A 27,904-nucleotide genomic window follows, 5' to 3' on the forward strand; every position below is an offset into this window, starting at 1 on the left:
AAATAGACAATAACTAAAAGAATGGGGTCTACAAAATTAACTGCAACGAACGTCAAGGACTAGACTAAATGAACACTTGAACAATAATAATTCAGCCGTAAATAAACATATAGTATCAACAACACATTCTACAAACACAATAACACTTTTACATAACATTCCAAAATCGAAAAGTCTGGATCTATATGAAGAATGGGAAATATTCAGACATAAATACTACGAAGAGGATAAGATGTTAAATGAATTTACTGAAACCAACAGAAATCACATTTTTATAGAAGTTTTTAATAAATTAAAATCCAATGCTAATTTAAAATTCGCGCCAATGTAAAAATGTTATTTCCTTTTTAATTCTTCCGTCCGATATTTGTTTTTGACATTCGTACAGCGCTGTTGATGAAGATTTATTGTATAGTAAAGAATATTTTGTAATAATTTAGAACATCCTATTTCTAAAAACTTTGCATCTGCAACTGTTTAATTGTAAAAAGGAGTTTTTAATAGGTTTTAACGTTTATTTTGTATAATTTGACAAGTGAACACGACATAACCTCTAAGAATCTTCTCTGTAACATAATAAATAGAAGTGATATGCAGGGGCGCGCCGTGCAAGGGGTGCAAGGGGTGCATCGCACCCCGGCGCGGTCATCCTAGGGGCGCATGTAACGCAATAAAATTGCGCTTTTATATGCAAAGGCGAACTACTGAAATATCAAACATTGGCACAAATATAACAGAGGAAGAAGAATCCGACGTGAAAATTTCAAACGAACCTGAAAATGTCTTGCATTATATTTTTACTAATGATTTATTCAATATGCTTCCTAATATTACTATAGCACTTAGAATATACCTAACATTACCTGTTAGTGTTGCATCAGGAGAGAGATCATTTTCAAAACTTAAAATAATAAAAACCTATTTAAGAGCAAATATGAGTCCAGAGCGACTTAACAATTTGTCTTTAATAAGTAATAATAATAATAACAAACACTAGAAACTTTCGGGTTTTGCCGTGCGTCTTTTAATAAAAGGTTTGACGTTTCGGATGCCATGTTGTAACCTTCTTCAGAAACAGGGTTCGAAGTGAAAGCCTTGGTACTTATATTATTAACCTTTATGGGGAGGATATCAACAAACAAATCAAGGATTTGGATAACTCACGAATTAGACAACGCAAGCTGTTGAGCAGTTTGGCCTTTCTACGAAGATGCAGAGAGAAGAAAGTAACGCCAACCTTCTTGAAGATGAAGCACCACATCGACTCCGCTGCAGCACGTAGAATTTTGATTAGGACAGAACAAGCACTGCTACGAGAAAGAATCCACAAGACCTTCAATGATCTACAAAAAATAAGTGAGAAGTTACTACGACTCCACCTCTCACTTTCCAATTGTATATCCGGAGAAGACTGGGACAAAGTGGACAGACTAACAATGGAGAAGGCTGATCGCGAATTTCAGAAGACCCGTGACACGCACATCAAGAAGTTTGAATCTCCGGAACGCCGGTCGCAAAAGAAGAAAGGTAATAGTTTACCAGTAGAAACAATCGTCATTAACAGATCGAATATCCCACTAACGAAAGACGAAACCTCTGTGCTCGCCAAAGAATTGAACTACGCAATCGCCCCGAAGAAGGTCCCAAAGGAGGAAATCATCTGCGAAGTGGAAGCAGCTATTCGAGGGATGCCTACACTGAAAGCCGAAGAGATCCGACAAGAAGTTACGAGAGTACTGAAGTCAGCAAAACCACCAAAATCCAACTTGACGGTTGGTGAAAAGAAGGCACTCCGATCTATAAAAGAAAAGTCAGAAATCGTCGTGTTACCAGCAGACAAGGGGAATGCCACTGTTGTTATGGACAGGAAAGACGACTACAAAATGTTGAACCTACTGCACCCAGCCATCTACGGGAAGATCAAGAACCCACAGACAAAATCGTAAGAAAAATGCAGAAACTGATAAAATCCACAGGAATTCCAGCAGAACAGCAGAAAGGTTTGTGCACCAAGAATCTACGGACTACCGAAGATTCACGAACCAGACGTCCCCCTCCGCCCTATCGTCAGCGCCATCAACTCCCCAACATACCAGCTGGCCAAACATCTTGCAAAGATTCTGTCTCCCTTTACAGGTAACACGGAATCGTATGTCAGCGATTCTACACATTTTGTGGAATCGGTAAAAGGTGTAAAGCTGGATGCTGGGGATATGTTGGTAAGTTTCGATGTGGAATCCCTTTTTACTAGGGTACCAGTTAAGGATGCTGTAGAGGGTCTTCGCCGAAAACTCATTCCGGAGGGTTTACCAGAATACGTGCCAGATCTGGTGGAGTATTGCTTATCGTGGACGTATTTCAGCTGGAAAGGAGAATTTTACGAGCAGTTCGAAGGGGCAGCCATGGGGTCTCCACTATCGCCAGTTATAGCTAACACTTCGAACCCTGTTTCTGAAGAAGGTTGCAACATGGCATCCGAAACGTCAAACCTTTTATTAAAAGACGCACGGCAAAACCCGAAAGTTTCTAGTGTTGGTTCTAGTTTTAGTTCTAATTTTAGTTTAATTCACACCGGCCGTGAAAGCCTTCGTACTTACAAGAAAAAATTATTAAAAATTAATTTTTTATAAATATGTTGCAAATTGTAATAAATTAGTATAAAAAATATATTTTATAAATTACTTGTTGTTCCAATGTTTGTATCTTATTTCAATACGAATTTGGGGCGCCAAAAATGAGTTCGCACCCCGGCGATCGTTTACCACGGCGCGCCACTGGTGACATGCCTCCAAATTTTCTTCAAGAATTGAATTCCCTTTTGACGGTAAATACTTGGTAATTGATTTAATGCGTTTTTGTGAAATTTTCAATACATGTTTTTTAATTCGTAGCGAACAACCTGAAGACGATTATAGAATAATCAAAACCGGTCATTGAGAGAACAAAAATTTTTTAAATAAAATTTAATCTTCAGAAATACATTCTGTATTATTTTCACCGATTACCAGGATATTCGACGAACAGGAAAAAGCGGGACTTTTGGCAGATTATTTAAGATCACATTCACCAGTCTTTGTAAAAATGACACTTTTATGTAGTGTCCTTTGAGTTAAAATATTGCTATTATAACTCAGTTATTATCAATAGTAGTAATTCTGCCACTTTTATGTATGATTTCCTTTAAATTCTTAACATTTTAAAAGCTTTACCAGATATGATAAAGGATGTATGTATACATGATGGTCCATTTAACCTGAGACAAGCGATTATTTCGACATTCATTTTACATAAAAATGAACCAAATGAAAGTTGTTCTATGCGAAGGGGGAAACCATATGACGATAACATTTTTTGACCTTGGCCTTCTTTTCAAGGTCATATGAAGGTCACGACTAATTTTTTAAATGGCATCCTATATATTTTATTGTAAAATCTGAATCTGTGGATAAAAGTAAAGTAACTCAAAATAAAAAAACTGTGTGGTTTTGCCAGTACAACGACAAAACATCTTTTGAAAAAAATTGAAACTTCTTCAGAAACAATTAACTAACGTTTATAATCTAGCAAGAACAAATAAGATTTATGAATTTTTAAACATTTTCCTACCCGCTTTGATACATTGTCTTTAGTTCTTAATTCTTAGAATACTATTTAAGAATAATCAACAAAAAATAATCCAGAAGAGGTACATCGGGTGACCTGACTCGTCGGAAATACCTTTGGAAGAGGTTTAAAAGTTTCCGACATTTCAATTGTCAATTTGATAATATAACAACGCATAGAAAACAAGAGTTCGTGGAACTGCTTATGTCGGCATTTTCAGAATATCGCTGTCAGAGACTTAATTGGTTGAATTGTTTTAAAATGTAACAGGTAAAACTAAATTTGCATAAAAACTGCTTGGCAACAAATTCTGAATTCATTCCACTGTTTTATATTAAGGCAAAGTGTTTAAACTAAGTCATTAAATCATGGATACTCTACGTGTGGCAGAAAAAGTCGAAATAATTTTTATTAGCTTTTACAGGGTTGTGAATGATTTCACTACACTGGAAATGTGGAATCAAGAAAAAGAACTCAGCGAGCAACTGTAACTCCGGAAGAATAGGAAATTGCGGTATTAGCTAGCGGTGAGGTAAATCTTCAAGTTAGCACTTGACGACTTGCAATTGACGTCGGAATATCGAAGACCAGCATTTTAAGAATGTTAAAGCGCAACAAGTATCACCCATACCACATTTCATTACATCAACAGTTTTAAGGAGGTGATTTTGTAAATCGATTAATATTTTGAAAATGGGCACAAGAACGAATGCGGTTGGACGTCAATTTCTTTGGTAACGTCACAGAATAACCAGAAAGGACAGCGACGGCGTTCTCTTTCATGTTCAAGGGTTCAAATTTGTGGCCTACTGACCTACTTACAATGCATACGCCATCTTACTGGTTGGAATATTAAGTGTGCGAATTTTAAAGCACGTTTATTTTTCGTGAAATAATAGGCAAATTGTATAATATATATTTCCTTTTGGAGTTTTAATAATTGCAATTTAATAATTTAGGAAAATTTATTTTGAGCACAATCGGATGCATCGAACATAAGTGAGGTTAAGTTAAAGGGAATTGTAAACAATAACACCAACCTATAAGATCGCAGTGTCCTTTCTGGTTATTCTGTGGTAACGTGCTATTCTCGGATGAATAATTTTTTTTGTGGGGGATCCTTAAGAATAATGTGTATCGCGAAGTACCGACTACGCCAGAAAAGATGAAAGAGCGGATAAGAAATGCATGCAGAAATAGTAGCTAAGAAAACCTTTTAAGATGTAAAGAAAGTTTTAGTAGAAGGGTTAATAAATGTATTGAAGTGGGTGGGGAAATATTTGGACATGTATTATAAATTTTATACTTGTTGTTGATTAATAGTATAGTTTAATCATTTTTTTAATAAACAAACAATATTTAAAACTATTTGAATAAAAAATTATTTAGATTTTGTCTACAAAACATGTTTCGCCATCGTATTGGCAAAACCACACGGTAACTTATTTTTTCTTTTTTTAATTATTTTACTTTTATCCATAGATTCAGATTTTGTAATCAAAAACATAGGGTGCCATTTAAAAAATTGGTCGTGACCTTCATATGACCTTGAAAATAAGGCCAAGGCCAAAAACTATTATCGCCATAATATATGGTTTCCCCCTTCGCACAGAACAACTTTCATTAGGTTCATTTCTATCTAAAATGAATTTCGAGATAATCGCTTGTCTCACGTTAAATGGGCCATCATGTATACATACATCCTTTACCATATCTGGTCAGAATTACTACTATTGATAATAACTGAGTTATAATAACAATATTTTAACTCAAAGGACACTACATAATCGAATTACTTTACCAAAAAACAATTCAAAATAGAAGTGTCATTGTTACAAAGACTGGTGAATGTGATCTTAAATGATCCGCCAAAAGTCCCGCTTTTTCTTTTTCGTCGAATATCCTGGGCTTGCCGGACTTGTAGTGGCTTTTTGGGTTCTGATTTCCATAGAGATTTATTTAAGTCTTCTCCATCCGCATAGAGAGTCTCGACTAATGCTTTCTACTTGTACATCCTTCTTAAACGTTAGTTTGAAAGTCACCTGATTTTTAGTTTTAACTGATTTTTGGTTAGTTCTCTACTTGATTAAGTAAATATCGATACTTTTTGTAGGAAATCTGCATCTATAAATAATCTGACAGTTTCATCTCAATAGAATACTGATATACCTTCTGTTCATATTGTCCACACTATTATTATTTTTGCTGCCGGGCTAAGGGAAGCGGCCCCTCTCGTTACCGCGACCTATAAGATCTATTGTAACTTTAGCCCTCCAAAGGTTTAGGGCAAATGTTGGTCCTTGATGAACCTTAGTATTGTCCTGAGCTCTTGAACCTTTATGTCTTAGACGGCCTCTGGCGACGCAATTGCAAAGTATATGTTCAGCTGTTTCTGATTCGTCGTTTCAAAGTCGACAAGTTTGATCCTCAGCTTGTCCAATGTGGAAGAGGCGGTATTTTAGGGGCGCATGGCTGGTCAGGTAACCTGAGAGCGTCTAGATCCCCTTTGCTGAGGCATAAAACCTCTTTGGTTTTGTTGCGACGGAGTTATCATACTCTTCGCTTGTCTGTGACCTGGAAGTTCTTTCCAGCGTAAGGCTACCTTTGAGACCTCCCAACCGTTGATTAGGTGGCTTTTTTGTAGTCCACAACCAGGGTGTACGCTGCCTCTCTGGCCAACTTGTCTGCCTTCTCATTGTCCTCAATGTAGCTGTGAACTGGAACCCACTATAGGGTAACATCATTGCCCCTAGCGAGTTCTCTCAAGTTGCTGGTACACGCTCTGATCAGTGCGGAGTCACACGTGTAGGACTGAATTGCCTTTAAGGCGGCCCGACTGTCTGTGACCTTGAAAATAAGGTCAAGGTCAAGAAATGTTATCGTCATATGGTTTCCCCCTTCGCACAGAACAACTGTCATTTAATACAATAATAATCGCTTGTCTCACGTTAAATGGACCACCCTGTATGTATACTTTTGAGTTGTAGTGGATTAAATTCCCCTATCTGAAAAACCAGTAGGGTGCTCTATTTAACATTTTCGAGTTTCTTGTGTCAATTGAATATGGTAATTAAATTTCTGAATATCTGTATAAGATAGGTAGATATACATACATATATACAGTGCTAGCGTAAAGTAACCCCCCCCCTGTTTAACTTCCGAACAAATTGAGATATCACTATGAACAAAAAAACGTCAGTTTCTATATTTTATCAGCACAAATATTTTCTTATGGAAAATTTTGCCATCACTTTTAGTTTTTCCGGAAAATAGATCAACTTTGTTTTTTTAAATGGAACACCCAGTATATTATGGTATCTTCCGAAAGATGAAAACAATACGAATCCAACGGTACCTCACAATCAAATATCGGTTTATTAGTTTTTCGCATAAAAATTAAACAAAATGCGGAATTTTGCCGGAAAAACCAACGTATCTTCGTCGACTACCTGTCGAAATGCAATCGGACAGGTAAATGGTGGACGGTCGGTATACGCTCGAGCTAAGACGGATTTAAAATTGCAAGTTCAATTACATATTTTTTTTAGAAATGAAATAAAAGTTGTTTGGAAGTATATTAAATTTATGAATTAATCATATTTTATCAAAAAATATTTATAAAGAAAAAAAGTCAATATAAGAAATGAAATTTTCTTATTAAAGATTTTGCTAGTATAGGTAACAGTTGAAAAATTAGCTTAGTGTTGTTATTGAATAATAAAAGAATTTTTTATTTATTAAGAATCAAATATTAAGTAAATTGTTCGATATGATTACCTTGAACTTCTAGGCAGTGGTAACATCTTTGTAGTGTTTCCTCTCTCACACGGCTTAACATGTGATCAATATTTTGGCAGACGTCAATAATTTTTTGTTTTAAATCCTCAATACTACCCAACGGAATTTCATATACCTTGGATTTTAAATAACCCCATAAAAAGAAATCTAAAGGTGTCAGATCTGGTGATCTTGTTGTCCATTAAAATTTTTATCAAGATAATTTCGTACCATTGGCGCATAATGTGGAGGTGGTCCGTCTTGATGAAACACTAGTTCCATTTCAAAATCGTCAGAATTCTGTTGTACAATTTGCAAAAGTCTTGAAAAAAAAACATTTACTTTCTAATGAAATTGAGTGATAACGTCACGATATTCATGTGGATTAACATCACGCCGATGCAATTTTCCACCCAAAAAGAAAGTACATTCATCACTGAAACAAATATGTTTCAAGTATAATCGATTTCGTTCAACCATATTTGTCATTAGATCACAAAATTCTGTTCTTCTATATCAGGGTCATCTTCTGTTAATTCATGAAGCATTTTTATTTAAAATGGATGATATTTATTCTTCTTTAAGTATTTCCACGTCTTCCAACAACGACGCGGAAATATTTAACACATCACACGTTGATGCGATAGCAGCAGACGACATCATGGGCACATTAAATACTTCTGTTAATATCTGACGACCAGTTCTTTTGCGGTCTTCGACGCTTCCAGTTTCCAAAAACTTATTCACAAGCTCTCTTAAATATTTTCGACTAATTGGATGTTCAGGAAATCGTTCCTTAATCAGTTCTTAATCGTCAGCACGAGCGAATATTAAAATTGCTTCGATATTGTGCTTGCTCTAAACTCCTTCTAGCCATTTTGATCTCGCCTTTCTTTGGTTATACTTGGTCGGGTACAATTCAAAGATAGAAATGAAGGAAAATATTTGCATGCTGCCTTAAATACAAAATTTCAAAGTACCTACAAACTTTAAAATTGTTGTTATGACAATTTTTTCTTAGAAGTTTTAAAAAGAACTTTCTTTTTATCCTTTTCTTGTATTGATTGTTTCATAAAAACATTCTAAAAGAATTGCTGATTTTAACCCTGCTTAATCCGAGCGTAGACCGACCTTTAACTGACCGTCCACCATTTATCTGGCCCATTGTATCTCGACAGGTAGTCAACGAAGATACGTTGGTTTTTCCGGCGAAATTCCGCATTTTGTGTAATTTTTATGTAAAAAACTAATAAACCGATATTTGATTGTGAGGTATCGTTGAATTCGTATTGTTTTATTCTTTCGAAAGATACCATAATATACTGGGTGTTCCATTTAAAAAAACAACGCTGTTCCATTTTCCGGAAAAACTAAAAGTGATACCAAAATTTTCCATAAGAAAATATTTGTGCTGATAAAATATAGAAACTGACGTTTTTTTGTTCATATTGATATCTCAATCTGTTCAGAAGTTAAACAGGGGGGGGGGTTACTTTACGCTAGCACTGTATAACAAATGGCATTCCAGTTGGGAATATCTAAAGACCAATCATACCAATTTTTATCTTTGTCGCTTGATAATTGCCGAGAAATTCAAATATAAAGAACTTTTAAAATAAAATAACTCAAAAACTAAATTACGATCAATAATTTTTAGCCCTGAAACTATAGACATCTACGATTTTAATCTAATAGCTTTCATAGTCACAGATAATTGTACTTTTGACTTATCCTGTCCACATACATGCCCACATACACTCAGATATAATGCTAAAAATACTCGAAATGGATTCAGGGGCCCTCAAAACGTATAGATCCATCAAAATGTTGATATCGATTTATTTACACGATTACAGCACTTAATTTCTCTTTAAATGTGAGGATGTAAAAATGATTCCAAAAAAACATCTTCTCTTTAATTATGAACAATGTTTTATTACACATTGTCCGCAGTAAATATGTAGGTTTCAAAATTCTTATATCTTAATGTTGTGCTATTTATCTTTTTTCAAAAGCTTTCTTCGCGCTGCATAGTTCTGCTTAAAAAACCGTGTCAAACTCAAGATCAAGATTTTGTGCGATTGTTATTATAGAATAAAACAAATACACTCAATAGACACACTACTATAAATATAGATATACCATATTAGTAAGAATTGAAAAGTACTTCACATAAATCTATTTCTTTTAACGTAAAAATGGTGAATTTTTTAACGAAATTTGCGCACATATAACAATGTTCTGCATGTTGTTCATAGAGCGGCACTTAATCTTATACAAATCTTGTAAGGGTACTTAGGTTTACATTTTTGCAGTTGTGATGTTAATGAGAATTGATTAATACCACTCAAAGGTAATGATAACCCATATCGAATTCTTACTGATAATACTCATTCTAAGTGAATAAATGGTTAATGTGATCAGTTATGAACAACGAAAGCAGTTGAGTTTTAACCAGAAAACGTTTTAAAATGCAATGCACAAACGGTAAGTTTTTTTTAAATATTAATATTTTATAATTAGTAATTTTAAACAGTAAAATGACCAACACTTGGCGAAACTTGACAAGTAATGCAAAATTTTATCAAATTTGCAAAAATTACTTACATATATTAAAATAGCATTTTGATCACTATTCCCAACTTTTTGCCAAATCATAAAAGAGAGAACAAAATTTATTAAGGCCAACAAATTAAATTATTTACAATTTACAATAGATAAGAGTAGAAAGAAAAAGAAAGGTATGTATACATATATAAAAAAAACCGTTGGCCCGAAAGGACTATCGACCGTAGTCTTTCTGTCTGTCATAAAAAGATTAAATCCTTTTCCAATCACAACTAAGTCAACATTACTTTGAATACTACATTGAATATAATAAAGATATATGATGTGGATGTTGTAAAGATTGAAATCACTTGTTGTTCCTAAAAAGACGATTTATTTAAGGATAAAAATAAAGTTTGATACTAATCAACCAGATATGGTAAAATATGTCAAGTCGAAGATGATCGCATTTTATTTTGAAGCAGTTATAGATAAATAAAATGACTTTTATCAACATTTATAAACGTGTAAAAATTTCAAATAATGACGCAGCAAAAAAGTTTTTTTAATATAACTATTTATTATCAGTAGTCGTTTTTACATTTTCCTTTAACGAATATCTCAATTATTTTAACTGTACTCAAATTTATTTAAAAAAATCACGATAGTTATTTTTTTGATTCTTATCACGTTGATATGTATTATTTTAAAACTAGATTAAATTAATCATATCCCCCATGGTGCACTTACTTCTTTATCATAATCTCGATAAGGAATATTGAATAGAAATGTTAATAACGTCATAAACGAAATTTTTTCAAATTGTTTAAAAAAGCAATAAAAATTTTTTATTCGATATGTGAATCCCATATCTTTTTAATTATTTAGTACACATACATGATTAAATTAAATACTATTTTTTGTAGATTCCCAGGATAGCGACAATGAATCCCTCGTCAAAGTAAGTAAAATATTAATAAACATTATGAGCTTGAATATTTTTATTAGTACAGACGATTCCGCATAATTGAGACACCGGCTGTTAATTTGGAATAAATTTCAAATAACGGAAACCAAACTTTCTAATTAATGTATAGTTTAATCGCCTACTTAAGACAGCTTTCCGCTTAATCGGGACGAACAATATCCCTCGAAATGATTTCTTGTTGGTCGTTGTCCGTTTCGTTGGGCCGTTGTCTCGTGCGATACAATAAAAAACCGATTGTAATTTACCAGACATGGTACAATATGTATTGACATCATCGATCGTATTTTTATGACCTTTATGTAATAATGTCACTTTCCATCGCTTAAGCGATGCGCCCATCTGTCGTTCGTCTATATGTCGTTATTTTTTTCGGGACAACGAAATTGTCCAAGAAAACGCCTGTCTGGCGAAATCGTGATCGAAAAGATCCAGAAGTTGAAGAAGCGTTGGATAAATGGTTTTTCGTAGTTAGTGGACGAGTAAATGTTACAGGGGCAGTATTGAAAAAGACATCAGAAGAGATTGCGGAAAAACTAGAACATAAAGAATTTAAGGCAACAGATGGATGGTTATCTTGATGGAAAGCAAAACACAAAGTCAGAACGGAAGAACAGAAGAGAGGACACGATTCACACGGTGCAAAGCGCTAAATACGTGATTTTTAAGAAAGGACAAGGTGCATAGTGCTAAATAATGAAAGCACTAAAATTGATGACACACAAAAATTCCAAATTTTCTGTGTAGGCAACGTCTATAATGCTGACGAAACCTACCTTTATTATCGAGATACACCAGGCAGATCCTTCTGTTATTCGAATTTTGCACTGTCTGGATACAAAAAGGTACTGAACCGGATTACTACTCTTTGTTACGCCAATATGTTTGGGACTGATATACGAGAATTGGTCGTTATAGTAAAAAGTAACAAACTTCGGTGTTTTAAGGGCTATAGAATGCCGCGTGGATGACTTCCAAATTTTTCGAAGTTGTCTTTTGCCGTACGAAAAGGGATTTGAAAATAAAGAAAGAAAAATTGTATTCCTTCTCGACAATTGTACGGCACATCCTCATATTAATTTAAAGAACATAAAGATACAAATACTGCCACCTAATACGACACCATTAAAAAAAAAACCGAGTCAAGAAAAAACAGATAAAATAATAATAATTTTAAAAGATACTAATATTGAGAAAGGCCCGAGAAATGTAAATTCTACGCTATCTCGTAATACATATGCACATGCAATAAAGCGACACCTACAATAGCTGATCCCATACAGGACGAGAAGAAAGAAGACGATAATTTTCAAACAGTGGTACGAAAAAGGAGTAAAAACACAAAAAAATAGATTTATACATGATTCTGCTGAAACATCAAATTTGAAAGCTATAATCAAGTACTCTTATTTATATATTTTAAAATTAAATAAGGACACTTCGGTACATGATATTACTCGATACCTAAATGAAAAAGGATTTAACGACGTCAAATGTGACTTAATGAAGTCGAAGAGATCCGACATATATAGCTCCTTTAAGGTGGGCGTTCCATTTAATTTGGTTGATCAATTAAAAAATCCAATGATTTGGCCAATTGGTACATTAATTAGTCATTTTTTCTGGAAAATTCAGAAATGAACTCAAGAGACATAACACGCCACAATGTTTTATGTATAAACATGTAAAGTATTGAAAAAAAGATAGATAGCTTAGAAATTGTATTACAACAACATGATATAAAAATTGTATGTGTAAGTGAACATAGGTTAAGAAAAGATAAACTTAATCTACTAGCATTAAATAATTACTCCTACTTATTTAATGAATGCTTTCCTTTACAACAACCGGCGAATCCATCTAGGTCACTACCGTGGTTTAACAAAAGGCTACATTCTATAAAAGAAAAACTGGATATACTTGATACAATTGCTAACACAACAAAAACAACTGAATCATATGATATCTATCAAAAGTATAGAACTGAATACAGGCATGAATTAATGAAAACTAAACAAAAGTATAATACAAACTACAATATGAATGCGAGAAATAAGTCTAAAGCGGCCTGGCAGGTAATCAAGGGATACATAAACTTATGTTCAAAACAAAAAATAAAATCTGATGTAAACGCAGAAGAATTGAGCATCTTTTTCACGCATACACCGTTGGAAATTGCATCATCATTGATGAGTGATGGTCCAAATAGCCCCAGTGATTACATGAACTGTGTAAAATCGAATGTTAACTCGTCTGTACTGTTTTCTACGAATGAATTAGAGATATTTAATACTATAATGCAACTCAATATTAGTCACTCAGAAGATTATTATGGTATGTCAACGAGCATTTTAAAATTTATTGCTTACATCATTGTTGAACCATTAAATATTGTTATTAACAAATGTTTTCAACAGTTCATTTGTGCTAAAAATTGCGAGAATATCTCCCATACACAAGAAAGGTGATGAATGGTGATGCAAGGTAAATGATTCTAACAATTTTCGGCCAACAGCTATCTTACCAACAATGTCAAAACTTTTTGAGCATCTGTTGAAATCGCGTCTTCTTGACTATTTGTACAAGGAAGATGTTTTCAGTAAGCATCAATGTGGCTATCCTCCACAAAATTAATCTACATGAACAAATCATTGATGGTTTTAATGAGTCAAAAAAATGTCACCACTAATGTTGGACCTTACAAAGGCATTTGATTGTGTTAATCATAAGATACTGTTGAAGAAACTGGAATATTATGGCATCAGACACCCCACGATAACAGTGTTTCAATGGTACCTAGAAAATCGAAGACAGGTGGTCCAAGTTGGTAATAATAGATCGACCATAAGAAGGGTGGAAATCGGTGTACCGCAGATATCCATCTTGGGTCCAATTTTATTCCTTTTATATGTGAACGATCTTCCGGAAACTCTGAACATGTGTAAGACGATAATGTATGCAGATGACACAACATTGATTAATATATCTAGTACAGTTGAACTACACGAAAATGAAGGTCTCAGTCAAAAGGTTTCATCATAATGAAAGAATGAAAATAAGACACAAAAAATTGATTTTAGTACTAAAACAAATACTAATAACGTCTTCTTGTGATAAAAATACAGCTTAGGTGGAGAGGATAGTGACAAGGAGCGATTTCTAGAAGTTGATTTAGACTTGTATTGATTTCTGGATTTAGAACAAAATTTCTGGTTAGGTTGACAACTTTTAGTAATCATTTGTGATTTAATTAATGCTAGTCTCCATCATTGCTTACTGTTGACTGATCGTTTGCAAAATTGTCTGACACTATAACGTAAATTCTGACAATGTCTTGACAATTTCGTTAACATTATCAGAGTTTACATTTTTATCGATGAGTAAGGGATCTGAAGTAGAACTATTTTATTTATTAATTTACGAGATCTTATATTGAAAGAGATGGAAGAAGAATTATGGATTCCCATATTGTGTATGCCATATTTAGCAAATTGTTAACATTATCCTTTTCGCATGCTAGTAATGCTACTGAGATTGTTTGAACAACTCTACGTCCCTATAACTTCAAGAGCAACTCATGACTAACCACTTAGCTACCTCCAACTGTAGCCAACATTTCTCGATAAAATTTAGAGGGCTTTTGATCTATTTCATATCCTGACAGCAAATCATCTAGTCTTTTCTCTTCACTAACTGATTAACGGGATTGTATTTAGTTTTACTAAAATGTATCCTTGAAATTAAAAATTCAACCAGATCTGGATTGATTTGCCAGTCCAGAAAAGTGGTAATTTCAATTATTTTCTATCTGCATATCGTCTGCATCATTTTATATTTTATAGCAAATAAGCAACAAATAAAAATAAATTAATAACTATAATTTTCTGTTTTTGAAAATTAAAATTTTAGTTTTATTTATGATCTGACAAACTCCCAATCGTCTAAATTAGCCAAGTTTGACAACAGTTTCAGAACGTTGTTCTAATCCAATTTTTGAGGGTTGTTTTAGTCTTTTAAAAAGCCAAAATCATAATATACCTAATTTCAAGCTGGTCTGGCAAAAGGTGAGAGTCGTTTTGTCTTATTTCATATCCTTCTTGTGAAGTTTGTGAGCTCTTGAGTTAAATCAACCCAATGTGTTTCTTTTAGTTGGGCTTACAGATTTATAGTATCTATGTGATAATATTTTATAGGATTTATTTAATTTGAACTTATAAAGAAAATATTTAGAAAATATAGGTATCTATGTCTTTTTTTAAAAGTTGATAAATTGTTTATTTATTATAAGTACGCATTATTATGTACGTACTTATACAGGGTTCACAACGACCGTCCATTAGAACAATATTGCGAACCAAATGAAGTGGGGGTTTGAAAATTTGCGGACTTATGATGTTTGATGCGAGTTTTTTAACTAAAATATTTTGAGGTTCCGCGTACTTGTGGTTACATCGGAAGTGGTAACAATTTTCATATTTCAAATGGAACACCAATCAATTTTAAGCCACTGGTATGTTACATACCCTATACCTATAATAAGTCATTTTTGAGATATTCATTTTTTTAAATCAAAAATGTCAGCTACAACATTACTTTCAATAATTTATAAATCATCTACTCTGACCGCCGGAAAGAAAAATTTGGTGTTGGGAATGTTGTGGTGGTTATCTATTATCGGAAAATCAGTAAGCAGTAGTAAAGTTCTTTGAAATGCTATACAGGGTGTTCAAATTATATCAAAGTTGAACTTAAGAGAAGCCCTTAAAGTCAATTTTTTCAATTGGCAGCCCTAACATATGAATTAATTTTTGAATTTTATGAAAAATTTTGGATCAACTTTATGTAAAATGTCCTATGCCTAAAATGTTTGTTTACTGGTTGCGAGCAATCATTGGATTCGTATTTTTTAAACTCTACGTGTTTCGGCTCATGACGATAGCTCGAATCGTTATCGTGTTTGCACGTGCGTGCCATTCTCAGTACGGGAGAGTCTTGGATGGTCCTGGAATACGTTCTGGAATACTACTATTAATGATTTTATGGAATGTTAAACCGTCTCTACAACGACGCTGTCTGGACGATACGAACTTGAAGTAGGCGCAGGCTGCTATGTAATCATTGTAATCAATGTTACTTTTAAAGCTTAGATATTTTAGGAATGTCTTTGGAATCCTTTCAGTTCTGGTACTATGTATATGATATCTTTACCTTTCTCTCCCAGTTTTTGGGCAGATTTTGAACAAATGATTTTATGGAATGTTAAAGCATCTCCACATGAATGACACTGACGGAGCGATAAGAAGTTGAAGGAGATCGATGTTGTTTTTATAGCTTAGATGTTTTACGAATTTCTTTAATATGTAGGTATTTCATATTAGGGATTCCAAACGGAGCTGAAGAAGCTTAAAACGCTATGTACATAAGTACATACGCAAAATACAAAGTTCTTGTTGCATAAATACTTGTAAAATTTCGTGTGACCCTCATAACAAAGTCAAGTATGCGCTAAACCTTTGCAGCAACTCCGTCAACGTGGCCCTCAAACATTACTTTGACATCAAATGTGACACCTAGGCCCCTGACCTGAGTCACTCTTGTCACCCATGCTGTAATCGTATCTGATCGTAGTCATCTTCCTTGTAAAAGAAATAACATTTCAAGGTTCGGTGTCATGAAATTTGAGCTGCAATAAAGACGTAGTGCATCAATGTCGCGCTGTAACCTAGTGTAATCCTAAGGCACAATTATTTTAATTTAAAATATACAAAATGTCTCGATCTCGATGTGTTGCAATTGAGCGGAATCGATGTATTTACAATGTCACACAAAAGTTTATGTAAATATTCGGCGTATTTCATTCATTTTGATATCTATTATACCAATTGCTATGAGAGCATTAATAAAGTATTTTAATAATTAATTGTTACAGAAACAAAAGTATCCTAAATCCGTATTTTTCATAGTTGGAAATGAATTTTGCGAAAGATTCAGTTACTATGGCATGCGAGGTAAAAATTAGAAACGCCTTTTTGTCCATTTAAATCTAAACATTTTCCTTTTTTTAATTTTTAGCTGTTCTTAGTATATACCTGACGGATATTATCCTCTACAGCAAATCCGATGCAAAAATCATTTACCACACCTTTGCTTTTATGGTTTATTTCTTTCCTGTGTTTGGAGCTATGATCGCGGATAGTTGGTTAGGAAAATTCTACACAATTTTCTGGTTATCTATTGTCTACGCCATAGGAAATGTTGTCTTATCTTTGGCGGCAGCTCCACCGGTCGATATGGATACCGAAGTATTTTCTTTGATAGGCCTATTTCTTATCGCTGTGGGTACCGGTGGTATAAAGCCGTGCGTTGCCGCTTTTGGAGGGGATCAATTTAAATTACCAGAGCAAGCTCTCCATTTAGCTAAATTCTTCTCCTTATTTTATTTTGCAATTAACGCCGGAAGTTTATTGTCAACTATAATTACCCCTTTGGTTAGAGAATCGTCTTGTTTTAACGACGATACTTGTTTTACTGGATCTTTTGGTTTACCAGCTGGTTTAATGTTGATTTCTCTAGGTAAGTTTTAAAAATCCTTAAAGGATTTGGTTATGCACATAATAATTTTTTAGTAATATTTGTAATTGGTAAACCGTCATATATTATAAGAAAACCCGAAGGTAACATGGTTATTAAAGTATCAAAATGTATTGGGGTAAGTTAAATTTAAATTGTTAATATTTTTGTCAAAATTCTTAAATATTTTTATAATTTTTAGAGTGCAATAAGCGAAAAAAGAAAATCTAGTGGAAGCAAAGAACATTGGTTAGATTACGCTGAAGCAAAACACGGAACAAAATTAGTTAATGACGTAAAAGATTTACTAAAAGTTTTGTTCCTTTATCTTCCTCTTCCAGTTTTTTGGGCACTTTTTGAACAACAAGGAAGTGGTTGGACGTTCCAAGCACGAATGATGACCGGCGACATCGGTTTTTACAACATCCTTCCAGATCAGATGCAAGTCGTCAATCCTTTACTCATTTTGATATTTATCCCAGTCTTTCAATACTTGATCTATCCGCTTTTCAATAAATTCGGCGTTTTAAAAACACCGCTACAAAGACTCGTCGCCGGTGGTTTATTGGCCGCCGTTGCATTTTTCGTATCAGCATCAATTTCGCTGGCATTGGAGAATGAAATGCCTGTACAACCCACGGATGGAATTGGTCATATTAGAATCTATAACAACATGCCATGTACTTTAACATTTTCAACAAATTCGCCGATGGGAATTGTTGAAATAGAATCAAATAAATTTTATGAAAACACAGATTTTAAAATCACCAAGGAAATCGAATACAGCTACAGTTATACATGCGATGACTATAGTGACAAGGGAACTTTTTCGGTTCGGGAAAATGAAGCAGTTGGGTATTACTTTCAAAATCCGCATAATTTTACAGAGTTTATTGACAGTAATGAGAAAAATGTTAATAATGGATATCCAAGATTTAGGTAAGTGTTTTAGTTTCTTGTTTGATATTGATCAAAAAGATTGTGAAAAAAGCAAATATGAGCTTGTTTTTTTTGTACACCGTGATTCAGGAATTTTGCAAATATTTACTTTCTAGATTATACGAAGTAACTTCAACCAAACGAGCCAAACCAGCCTTCGACCAAACTTCATTTCTTTTAGCGTTTTGAATTGATAGCTCTATATTAACTTTTGGACTAAATCCGTCTGTAGAAATATTACAGATACTTTTCAATAGTGACAATACCCATGAGATTCCAATTACATTGATCGACAAGGTTTTTGCCACATGGATTCTGAATGCTAATTATTACTTTACTACATACCCTCAATACAAAACACAAATTATTTTGATTCTGTCACCCACAGATTTGTTATGACATCCACTCATGATTTAGCTGTATTTTCCGCTAATACCTACTACTGTACGTATGTCGAATTGCATCAACTTTTCATTCAAAACAATGCTTAATTGTGAGTTTAGCATAACATAAGCTAATCGTTGTTAGTTTCCCAATATGCGCAGGCAGTGTATCAATCATCCTAACAGTTTTTGCTACGTATGTTGTGAAGCAACTTTTAAATGTCAACGACGAAATTTGATTGAACAGGTATAGCAGTTGTATCGTGATTATTTTGGCTTCTCTCAAGATCTCAAGACCTTGCAGCTTGGGCAAAAGAAACGCAATATATGGCTTTCGGAAAATCCATGATTTGGACAGAGTCTGTAGACCACGTTTTTGATTGCTACTTTTGCCTGACTAATAAAGGTATAAATGTGGCGCTAAACATGTGAAATATGAAAATGTACGCTCTACAACACGACCACTTCCTCATAGTGCTGATTTACCTATACCTACAGTGCCAGATCAGACAAATGACACTGCAAATGATGCCATCAATTTGCCTTCATATAGAGTAATTGCATATGAAATTCATGATCCAACCTATGTATCTGATAGTAAGGAATCTCATTTACTAATTCAAGCTGATCTGAACGGTCTGGTTCGTGACTTAAAATTATCAAAAAAGCAGTCTGAACTATTTGGAGCTAGATTGAAAGAATGGAATTTGCTTCATCCAGATACTAAGGTGTGTCGTTTTTCTAGCCGTAGCGAAGAACTAACAAAATATTTTGCACAACAAAAAAATTTATTTATTGCTATGATATGACTTCGGCCATGAACTTGATAGATATTAAATTTGAAATACAAGATTGTCGTTTGATTATAGACTCATCAAAAACCAGTTTAAAAGCAGTACTATCACATACTGGAAATAGATTTCCCTCTATTCCGGTAGCACATGCTTTCAGTATGAAAGAAACTTACGAAAACATGAACTTGGTGCTAGAAAATATCCAGTATAACACATTTTCATTTAAACTATGCGGTGTCTTAAAAGTCATAACTTTACTTCTAAGATTGCAACTGTGTTTTAAAAAGTTTTGTTACTTTCTATACGAGTGAGGCAGCAAATATCGAAACAATTATTTACGCAAGAAAGACTGGCTAAAGCGTGAGAGAGAAAGAACTGTTTTACACACCCTTGTCGAGCCCACCAGAGTACTTTTACCACCTTTACATAAAACAGTAGGTTTAATAAAAAAAATTGTCAAAGCCATGAACCAAAACCGTTCAGGTTTTACTTGGAAGAAAAATGTCCTAAAGTTAGTGACGCAAAAATAAATGAAGAAATTTTCGTCGGACGTCACATCAGGGAATTGTTGAAAGATAACATATTCGAAGAAAAGTTGAATTTGTTGCGCAAAATTTTTAGGGAAATCATGAAGCAAGCATTAACTATAAAGATCTGATAGAAGAACTACTTTCGAGCTTCAGATGATGAAGTGTAATTTCATTTTTTGACGCGGCTGTGAAGTTGAACCTTTGGACCAAGTGAAAGACAACAAAACAATAATGGTATCCAGACCTTTAAGTTTATTGGTACTTTGTACAGATTCCTAATATCTTTCCATTTTTTGATTATCTTCTCAAATTCTGTATCTTATGCTTTTTTGCCAATCTAAAAATATAGTAGGAATTAACCTGTTAATATAATAGATATCTATCTAGTGATTGTAATTTAGTGAGTAAACTTTTTTATAGTAATACCGGTATTAATACGGGTATCCCGGTTTTAAAAATTTTGAATACCGCATACCGGTATTGAGGTTTTGGTCCGGTATTGCAAGCCCTATTCGTAGTGTTTTTGAGACGCTTTCGCTGCGTTAAGAGTTCTGTTTGGTAATCTCTTTTCTTTTCTCCTGCTAACATGTCCACCCCATTGCAGTATTTGAAGTCTAACGAACTGTGCGAAGGGATGCTTCTCCGACGATTTGATACAATTCGTTGTTATATCTTGATTTCTTTGATCGACTTCACTATTCTACTTAATACTTTCCATTCAAATATTCTTAATTTATTTCTTGTGCTTTACGTCATTCGTAACTTATAATAAGTCTTATAATTGTCTTATACACTCCAAGATTTTCGTTACGATGGATGTTTTTTGATGTTGGTATGTGCGATGTAGGATTTGTTTTCCGTTCCATCCGACCTCAGTTCCAACCCCATGGATAAAAACTTTTCAACCGGCATATATTTGTGAAGGTATTTCATCAACGCCTGTTGGTTTCTTATTTTTTGAGCATTTCTTGCTTTTCTAATTTCTTGTATTGTTGAAAGTTCTGTATTTTCTTTCTCCGGGTCCTACCTTTATCTTGCAGTGTTTCAATTTCGATTCTCTCCTCAGAAATATATTATATTTCTGTTGACTATTTGACCTTGTTCGTTTCTATATAAACTTGTTTTATTTTTATAAATCTATAGATTACATTATTTTTCGATATTCTCCTAGATATCCCCTTTATTCATTCTCCATTGAAAATTATGTGAAATTCTCCATTCACATACCTTTCTTCAAGCAATGAATCGTACATGTAAACTGCACCTCTTTTCCAGTTTGGCATTCATATCTTCCAGGATTATTTTGATGTCACATCATAAACTTCCTTTAAGAAATGGTAGGTTTTACCATTTCTTTGACATCCTCCTCTTGTTCCTCTGTGGGGCAGTGGTGAGTAATAAGGATATATACGCAAACTAATACTCATTTTCGAAGAGTTTTCTATTAATATATCAACATATGCCATAAAGGCCTTTATTATTATTATTATTATAATAAACTTTGTAATGCAAGTATTTACAGTTAATTTGCTATTTCTGGACAATAGGTTGTACATATTATGCAAGTTTGGCCTTTCGTCTCTTTAATACGTTGTTTGGATTTCTTGCGAAATTGGGCGAACGTATTCTTGCTCGCCTAACGCAGATCTCATTGTGGCTGTGCGTTTGTAATTCTGCTTGTTGGCTAATTATTACTTCTGTCACATACATAATCTTGAAAATTAGTATAAATCCGTTATTAAAAGTTTTGTATTGTAAACGTTTCAGAGAGAAATTCTAAATTACCGGGTTTAACCACTCATTATTATTCTGTGATTTTGCATCTAAGCAACGTTCGAACTTATTTTGAGAAATGAGATTTCATCTGCCTTCAGAATAGTTTTGATGTGAATTTGTTGTGGCTTTCGATCTGTGAAAGTTTTATGATAGTACTCTGCCTAAATTTCTTTGTTCAAACGTTCAAACTCCTAGTTTTTAGGAATATTTTAAAAACTACCAAGTCGAGACTACCGAGTGACTATTGCATATTCAATTTTTTGATATAAATAGACAGAAATAATTAATTTTTAAGCAAATATTCAAAGATTTTGACAATACAACCAATATAATACAGGGTGTTTCATTTAAAATAACATATGCTTATATCTCGAAAACCAAAACTCGAATCGAAAAAAAGTTTCAAGTAAACTTTTTTTGGTGAAAAGGGGGGCACAGGGTACACATGAGCAGATTTTTTTCAGGGTTGCCTAAAGGCCCTTCTGACGTCATTTTAATTTTTTCAAATCGGACATATACTTTTTTCATTCAACGTCTTGAATAACTTGACAACCTAAGCATTTTTTGCTTAAAAATTTTTTTTCTTAAATTCTGCGTTATGAAGATATCTACAAAAAGGAAAATAACACAACATTTTTCAAAATGTATTTAAAAAAATTTAATTAATAAAAAAACGATTTAATTAATCGTAAAATAGTACTAAAATTCTTCTTAATTTTTGAAATCACCTTAGAACATTGATTAAAATTTATAAAGTTACCTTTATACATCGATTAAATGCTCAAAATGATGACCATTCACTTCTAAACATTTCTGAATTCTCATTGAAAACGTTCTCTGCACATTGCCAAGCATTTCTTCAGTTATTGATTCGCAAGCTGCTCTCATACGATTTTTCATATCGTTTGGTGTTGTTAGAACCTGGTTGTAAACTTTCTCTTTGAGGTAACCCCAAAAAAAAAATCGGGAGAAGTTAAATCGGGTGATCTAGCTGGCCAATTCACCGGTCCATTTCGTGTTATCCATTTTTCAGGACACATTTCGTCTAAAACTTCTCTTGCGGCTAGAGCATAATGAGATGGACATCCATCATGCTGATACCATAGCGCAAGTCTTCGTTCCAGAGTAAGGTCTTCCAACAAAACCGGTAAATCGTTCAACAAAGAATTCCGATACTTTCTGCCATTCAAATTGCCATCAATAAAAAAAGGTCCAATTATTTTATTGCCAACAATGCCACGCTAGACATTAACTGACCAAGGTTTTTGATGATCAACTTGTCTTAGCCAACGAGGATTTTCATGTGATCAGTAGTGCACGTTATGACGATTTTGTCAAGTTCTTTAAAACTTTGAAAGAAAAAAAGGATATGCCTTTAGGCAACCCTGAAAAAAATTCTGTTCATGTGTACAATGTGTCCCCCTTCTCTTCACCAAAAAATGTTTACTTGAAACATTTTCGATTCCAGTTTTTGTTTTTGAGATATAAGCATATGTCATTTTAAATGAAACACCTGGTATATCCATATATATTATTAGTCTAATAGTTAAGACTAGTTAGTTTCTTGATATTGACCTGTTACAAGCTATTCCCGGACACAATGTTTTAGTACCCGGACAGTGGTTTAGTAACTTAATTAACGGAGTAATTAACAGATTAGAAACATGCTTTATCATCATTTAGACCAAAACGAACAGTGATTTACTATTTCTCAACATATCGATTACATTTCTATCTCAGGAAAAATACCAAACTGAAAAGCCAGTGAGGCTATTGCAAACTTTCAAAAGGTCGAGGTTACTTAAAATTGCGTTTAAAGAGGTAGCTGAAATAGTCCAAGAATAAGTTATTACGTTGGTTAAATCAGTTAGATTGGATAAATCAAGCAGTGCTAAGTTGATTTCCTACAATGTTATTATGTTCGATTATTCTTTTATAAGTTTTCAAAATTGAGTTTATCTCTCTAATCTTTAAATTATTAAAGGTTATTTAAAATAACTCCACTTTTCGTATTATTACTTTATTTAATATTTAACTGAATACACATACAAAACTTATAACAAGAACTTCTTTCTCTAACTGTCACGTCTCCCTCCTTTTTCTCTCCCTCTTCTTAGTACCAACCTTTACTTTCTCTAACATAAATCACTTCGAATCATTCCTTAAATTACAGCATTTAAATAAAAAACAAGGTTGCGAAATACGTTAAAGCAGGCAATTCAACAAAAGTATTCACAATTACTTTGACCACGAATTAAAGTCGGAATTTTTATCGGTTATATCGTTGCTAGCAATTATAACGTCATACTAAACACGAAATTATTTATACAAAACTGTGATTACACAGATGTTAAAAATGATTTTACGATGGGAATTGGTAATTTGTTGAGTGGTAATAATTGAGTATTTAAAAATTTTTTTCCTCTTACAACTAATTTGAATCAAAACAAGTAAATTAAGCAATTCATCAAATTCCAATTAATAAGAAATCAAAGCGATTACAACTGATTGATTTCCATGATACTAAAAGAAGTTTAGATAAATTTAATGTTATCGCATGATTTTGTAATAAAAAAAATATGATTCTATACGGTTTTATTATATTTACACTTTTACTCTAAGATTTGCAATAACTATATTAAACTACTTTCTTTTTTATAGGACATTAGTTAACACAATGAATAATGATATAAGCAATCTAAACGTTAGATATTACAACAAAATTCGCCATCTTCACCAAACGAGCGATATTGGTGATAACGAACAATATGAATTTAGTCCTGGTGATCTATATGTATGGGTTGGAAATTCGGAAAAATATTTGGACTCGAAACTCGGTGGAGTTTATGCCATTCTAGCTTATTCAGATAACAATACCTTATTTGTAAGTATATTTTTTATATAATTTTAAGTTGTATTTTAACCGTACTTTTCTAAATAATCGTTGTTAAATTATTTTTTTAAATATGATAACAATGATACCATCATTTGGGTTCTATACCCAAACATTCCGTGCAAAATCATGTAGAACTTTAATTAAATTTAATTATTCGTTTATTACATTGGTCATGTATAGGAAAATTAACGGGAAACCTCAAAACTGAGGCAATGAAATATGTCGCAAGGTTAACGTTGTTTTTGTTCTTTAATTTCTTAATAACTTTTAAGGTGTAAACAGAAAAGACTTTTACATAGTCTTTTCTGTGAATAGTCGTAGAAGTCGCAATAAGGCCTTTATTTACTACAGTGCTGTAACCACCCATACTTTTTTGTCAATGAATTACGACCTTTAAAAGTCGTACACCTTCATGAACATGAATTTTACGAAGAAAGGTTGTTTATTCTGGTCAAAGCAATCAGTTTCCGAATTATTTGTCTTTAAATGTTTCAATGTAATTTTACCTCTGAAAATTTCAACATTGTTAGACACCGAAATCATGTTTGCCAATTAAAATGTATTCAACAAAAGAACACGATTTGTTTATCTCGTATTTTATTGCTACAAAAATTATAACGCCGGCCGTAGTATTTTTGTTAAGGGGGGGATTCCGATCTAGAATCCCGATTTTTTAGATAACTATTAATTTTTTACGGAAATTTGTTTACAGTTATTTGAACCGGGGTATCTATAAGATAATCTATAACATGTGTTTTTATTTCATTTTGTTTCAAAATACTGTGAAACTTTTGTGATAGTAGTTTTGTGCCTAAATTTCTTTGTTCATATCTTCCACAGACTCAGAATATCTTTGGATAGCAAAGCCAACAATATTTAGATTATAATGATGTTATTAATTTTGCAACAATACTAAGATTTGTATAAATATAACAGAAAGGACGAAAACTCGCTTTTTAAAGTTCATGTAAAAACTAGCAAGAAAATCGCTGGTACCTACAGTGTTCTACTTATACGGCGGGGAAAGGTATACATTTCATACGCTATAGTTTCCAAAGTAAAACAAATTTTTTACTATACTTTCACAAACTACATCACACTAGTTGATGATTAACCCTTCTAATACCAGATTCTTTTATGAAATACAAGTGAAGGCCACCTTTGATATATATAATAAGAGATCGTGTAATTTCACAGACTGCAGCTACCTTAGAAGGCACATAATGGGGCATATTCGTAGACATTTTTCTTAATATATAACAGTACAGTTTTTCGTTTAATATGATTTTTAAATTTTTCTTGTTCCACTTTGCATTGGTTGAACGAGGTCGTTGATTTAAAATCGCTTAACCTTCACCTTATTTGTGGTGTTTAAGGTGATCGGAGCAATATGTATAACAGGAAACTGAAACAACCACTTATTTCGTCGACTTTAAATTGTGATACATATCCCGTTTTAGTATTTCAAGAACATGTATTATAATTTCAATTTGTTAACTTATTGCGAATAACTAATTTTTCTTAATTTTTGTAACTACGTTTAGAATATAGATATCATCGAAATAACAGAACCCAATAAAGTCCATATGTTATGGCAACTACCACAATACATCATCATTACTATGGGAGAAATTATGTACTCCATCACAGGTTTGGAATTTGCGTACAATCAAGCACCGAAAAGTATGAAATCGGTCGTTCAAGCTGGATGGTTATTAACAACAGCTTTCGGAAATCTTATAGTTGTTATTATTGAAGCATTACAATCTTTTGATGATGAGGTAATTTCTGGAAATTAATACACAAATTAATTTTTAATATATTTGGTTTTAGTCCTCAGCATTTTTCTTATACGCTTCGTTGATGATTGTTGATATGGCTCTATTTGCTTTTATGGCGTATCGTTATACTTATGTTGTGAGAGACGATGACGAAGAAGATGATGGAAAGAAAAAAGAGTTGAATGGTACTGATAATGATGGTTATAATCACAACGATTAGTTATTATGAATAATTAATGGATATTTTTTTTTAATTTTTATTCAAAATAAATTTAGGTAAATGGTAAATTTTGAGTGTTATTTATTTATCACACAGTTTGGATGTTTCCTTTTTCCTTTTCAGAATTTAAGTGACCGTGACGTCAAATATAGTCTTTATAAAAGATGATAGATAAAAAAAAATAATAATGAAAAAAAGATAGATAAAAATTAGATAGAATTTTTGTTATCAATTATCTATTAGAAAAAAATCTATTTCAAGCTTCTCAACGATAGGATGTTTTACGAAATTTTACAAGTTTCATCGACAGTTTTGATTATAATCAGTTGGTAATAATAAATATCGCAAATATCGTTTTACAGTACAGAAATTAAAACATAAATAGAAATTTTTGACATTGACCTCTTCATTTGAAAGATATTTGACTTCGACAAAAATATTGGACTAAATTTTGAACGAAACTAAAATACACTAATTATGTGCGGAATGTGTACAATCCTATCAAAAACATTTACAAATTATGTAAAAACTGATTTGAAACCATAAAGGTTTCGTAAACAGATGTTTTTAAAAAGGTGACGTAATAAATTTTTCCATTTTATCTAGAAAGAAAATAAATCAATTTCAAATAATTAATTTCCCGACTATATTAAAATTATATTAACAGCTACTAATAAACAACAACAACTAACAAATCCAAAAAATGCGGTAAAATTGTTTCTTTTTGTAAAATTGATAAATGGTTCCTGTGGCAGGAAATTTATCCTAATATGTTTGTTAATTCTGACGCAAAAGTAAATATTCCATCCACAAAACATCATAAACAGTCTATTAAATCAAAAGGTACTATCAACAATGCTGACGCAAAAGACGAAATTCCACTCCATCGTAAAATAAAAGTGCAAGTATTAAACGACACAAGATCATTCGAAATAAGTACCATTAAGAACGTGTTATTAAATTGTTTTTATATGAAGATAATTGATAGTAATCGCGAGTTTTATTTTTCTTGTCGTTCTTATAGTTTATTAGCCTAATAAATTACTGAGTAATTTTCTTTACATAACTTAAAATACCTTCTTCCTTTTGGCAAAATTATTAAA

The 27,904-nt window shown here is 32.8% G+C and overlaps 2 protein-coding genes across 2 annotated transcripts; both read left to right on the plus strand.

Annotated features, from left to right (window-relative positions):
* The first annotated feature begins 1,436 nt into the window (after nt 1-1,436).
* Nucleotides 1,437-1,946, plus strand: LOC139429573 (uncharacterized). Its single transcript, XM_071195424.1, has one exon. The coding sequence runs from the start codon at nt 1,437-1,439 to the stop codon at nt 1,944-1,946; it is 510 nt and encodes a 169-aa protein (XP_071051525.1).
* Nucleotides 1,947-9,777: 7,831 nt separating this feature from the next.
* Nucleotides 9,778-26,869, plus strand: LOC111416552 (peptide transporter family 1-like). Its single transcript, XM_023048609.2, has 9 exons — nt 9,778-9,867; nt 10,854-10,888; nt 16,842-16,920; nt 16,985-17,485; nt 17,539-17,621; nt 17,685-18,421; nt 24,566-24,788; nt 26,345-26,581; nt 26,634-26,869. The coding sequence occupies exons 1-9, from the start codon at nt 9,852-9,854 to the stop codon at nt 26,799-26,801; spliced, it is 2,079 nt and encodes a 692-aa protein (XP_022904377.2). The 5' UTR covers nt 9,778-9,851; the 3' UTR covers nt 26,802-26,869.
* The last annotated feature ends 1,035 nt before the right edge of the window (nt 26,870-27,904 follow it).

Source organism: Onthophagus taurus, chromosome 1 (genome assembly GCF_036711975.1).
Source record: "Onthophagus taurus isolate NC chromosome 1, IU_Otau_3.0, whole genome shotgun sequence".
Taxonomy (NCBI): Eukaryota; Metazoa; Arthropoda; class Insecta; order Coleoptera; family Scarabaeidae; genus Onthophagus; species Onthophagus taurus.